This window comes from Mesitornis unicolor, unplaced genomic scaffold (assembly GCF_000695765.1).
Source record: "Mesitornis unicolor isolate BGI_N332 unplaced genomic scaffold, ASM69576v1 scaffold36383, whole genome shotgun sequence".
Classification (NCBI taxonomy): domain Eukaryota; kingdom Metazoa; phylum Chordata; class Aves; order Mesitornithiformes; family Mesitornithidae; genus Mesitornis; species Mesitornis unicolor.
In genome coordinates this window covers 1-3,171 of record NW_010173247.1, presented here as the reverse complement: position 1 = coordinate 3,171, position 3,171 = coordinate 1, and the positions used below count along the sequence as shown (strand labels likewise).

The 3,171-nt window shown below is 43.8% G+C and overlaps 1 protein-coding gene across 1 annotated transcript; it reads left to right on the top strand.

The window, feature by feature from the left end:
• The first annotated feature begins 421 nt into the window (after positions 1-421).
• Positions 422-1,669, top strand: TRMT10C (tRNA methyltransferase 10 homolog C (S. cerevisiae)). The gene has a single exon (XM_010180672.1). It carries the CDS (start codon positions 422-424, stop codon positions 1,667-1,669), a length of 1,248 nt encoding a protein of 415 aa, XP_010178974.1.
• Positions 1,670-3,171: the final 1,502 nt, after the last annotated feature.

Below are 3,171 nucleotides of genomic sequence, written 5' to 3'. Positions count from 1 at the left end.
AAATTATATAGGCACCTCTGGACATACATAAAAATATTTTTGGTCTTCATGCAGCATTTTGCTTGCATTGGTTGCGAAGGTTCTTATTTGTTATATGATAGAGATAATTTAGAGAGATCTCGGACAAGACTTAAAGGTTGTTTGACCACATTTTGAATGGCAGTAAGTATAGCTTTTTTAAGGAGCAGAGCTAACCATGTCTCTTCACAGCAGCACCACGTACGCTGGTTTTATTTGAAAAGCAGTAGAAAAGTAATAGTGGAAGTAGGAATTTCTGGTGTCCTCCAAGAAGTAAGTTATTGTCTGTCAGTGTTACCAAGGATTGAAATCTGTGTGCATTTTCTTTGTGATTTCTGACAAGTTTTTTCCTCTCTTATTGGTGTTTTGCAGATAGCTGTTTGAACACAGAACGTGTCGAAGTATGCAGTCTGCCAATATGCTTCTGAAAAAAATTGTAAGAAGTTCTGTCCTTCCATTTGCTGCACAACATGGAATGAAAAAGGATTTGTTACCACTCAGTAGAACTCTGAGTTTATCGCTTTGCCTGAAGCAGGACAATTCATGCAGTCCCTCAGAAAAACTAGATTTAGATGCATGGAAGAAGGTAATGAAGTCAGGATTGCAAGAAGTCAGTGAGACGGTCCCTGAGCGTAAGGAGCTTTCCACTTTGGCTGCTGCACGTGAGATGGTGGAGATGTGGAGAATAGCTGGCAGATCGGTTCCAGAAAATATCAGTGAAGAACAGCTAAAAACCTTCATAGAGTGTCCTTCCAAGTCAGCCAAAAAGAAGTATTTAAGATTTTTACATATCAAAGAACTTAGCAAGAAAAACGACAAAAGAAAGATGAATGAGAAAAGGGAAAGGAGGCTGGAAACACAGCAAGAGCGAGCTTCAGAAACTGATGAGACCAAAAGTAATTCATTCGTGTGTTTGTGGTCCAAATGTATGGATAGGGCATACAGCTGGAGGGCTGCTCAGTCTATGATCTTCGGCCAGCCTCTGGTATTTGACATGTCTTACGAAGAAGATATGTCCATCCGAGAAGTTGCAAACACGGTGAGACAGCTTGTATTAAGTGAAGGCTGCAATCGAAGATCTGTGGATCCGTTCCACCTCCACTTCTGTAATTTGCAAGACGACAGCCTCTACTGTAAGGAATTTATCAAGCATTATAGAGAGGCATGGGGCAAATTACTTATCACTGCGACAGACCAGTGCTACACAGAAATTTTTCCAAAGGACAAGCTTGTCTATCTGACCGCTGATTCTCCCAAAGTCATGAAAACATTTGATCATGATAAAATCTATATCATCGGGTCGATGGTTGACAAGAGCATAAAAACAGGAGTCTCTTTAGCACGGGCAAAGCGACTGGGGCTGGAGACTGCGGCCCTCCCGTTGGAGAAGTACTTACTTTGGAATAGTGGTGCTAAAAATCTCACGCTGGATCAAATGATGCATATTTTATTAACCTTGAAAGATACTGGTGACTGGAAAAAGGCTCTGGAATTTGTCCCGAAAAGAAAATATTGTGGCTTTGTAAACAAGCCTGTGCATGAACTGAGAAAAACCTTAAACCTGATCAACACACTGAAACTTGGAAAGAAGCATGAAGAAGTACGAAAGCAGTTCGCCAAGAACTACTCTAAGAAGCTGATGCAAAAGTAGAGTGATGAGGAAGAAAAGGATTTGTTTTATGGGCAAACTGTGCCCTTGAATGCTCCACTTTCTTGGGATTTCTGGAACTGTATTCAGCTCTGTATCTCTAAAGATGCCTCTTTTGGTTAAGTTTGAATGTTAGGGACCTTTTTTTAGAAAAAAAAAGTTATCGTAGTATCCCATCTGTTTAAATTTATTGACACATTATTGAAATTATGTCAGAGGAATGAGACAATCTGTTCCAAACAATTACTCTGTACAAACAGTATCAGTCTGTTCATTTCAACTGTGCTGGGACAAGGGTGGTTGTAACTGAATGCAAAGCTTGTTCTTCAGAGAAAACCTCGGTGCTTTGGATTTGCAGCGAGTGGAGGCCATCTACCGTCTTACTCTGAAAGGTTAGCTACAACAAAATAGAAGACACCTTTGCCTTTTAATTCCCGAGTCCCTGTTTGGTGTCTAGAGAAATTGACTTTTGACAGCTTTCACCAAATGGTTAAAACCCAGCATGAGCCTGGGGAGTTGCACAGTTTGTTTCTGAGGCTTCTGTCTGCCATGAGTCAAGTCCCTGTTTGGAAGGAATAAGCCAAATTTCTTAAACCTGCCAAAAAAATACGTACTTTTGTGTAAGACTTTTATTTCTGTTTTCAGACCCTGTGATGTAGATTTCCCAAAGTTCTGGAACTTTTTGAGATAATAAACAGTCATGAGTAAATAGTTCGAGGAGCAGAGGGCCTTTTAGTATTTCTCACAGCCAAAAATGTATTGATGGGTCTCCCTGTGGACGCCTGTGTGCAGGCTGCAGAGCCACAGCGGGGCACGCTGTTACATCCAGTTCTTTGTACTGTCTGTAGGGCAACAAGAGACTTCACAGGTGTTGAAACCTTTTTTGTTTTTATTCAGTGATAGCAAATGGTGGGTTTTATCCTGAAAATTCAGAAATCACGAGTGGGGAATGTAATTTTGGAAAGCAGACTCCAAATATAGTGGGGGTTGGTGGTGACCCACTCCCTGTCTCACCTCTTACTGCACACTGTTGTGAGGGGTTGGAAGGTAGAGGATGTGGCTGTGAAGCGTGGGCGTCTCTGGGCATGGAGAGCCCCTGACTTGGGGAAGAGACCCGCTTCCTGTCAGCCGTGCGTGGTCGGGTACCACTCAAAGCTGCAGCCCCGCTGCGTGCAAGGACCAGCTGCGTGAGCGCGCAGCCGCCTCACAGCCCCTCTTCTTCCTCAGGTGAGGAAGTGACAATGGGGAGCGGTGTGCTGTTGAGTTGTGCCTCCCGTTATTTGCTGTTTTCTCCACTAAAGCAGCCTCTTCCCGTCTGTGAACTGGTTCACACTTAGGGGAGGAAAAAAGCGAAGTCATCGCTCGCTTGGGCTCATGTCGGTGAAACGCGGGAGATCGTTTTTAACCCTGGAGAGGGCGTCCCAGGGAGGACGGCTGCGCCTGGATGTGATCCTTTTGCACCTAGTGACGTCAGGGGGTTCTGCGTGTGACGTCACGGGGGGGAG

Coding starts and splice junctions, on each gene's coding strand:
- TRMT10C (XM_010180672.1), top strand. CDS start 422: ATGCAGTCTGCCAATATGCTTCTGAAAAAAATTGTAAGAAGTTCTGTC.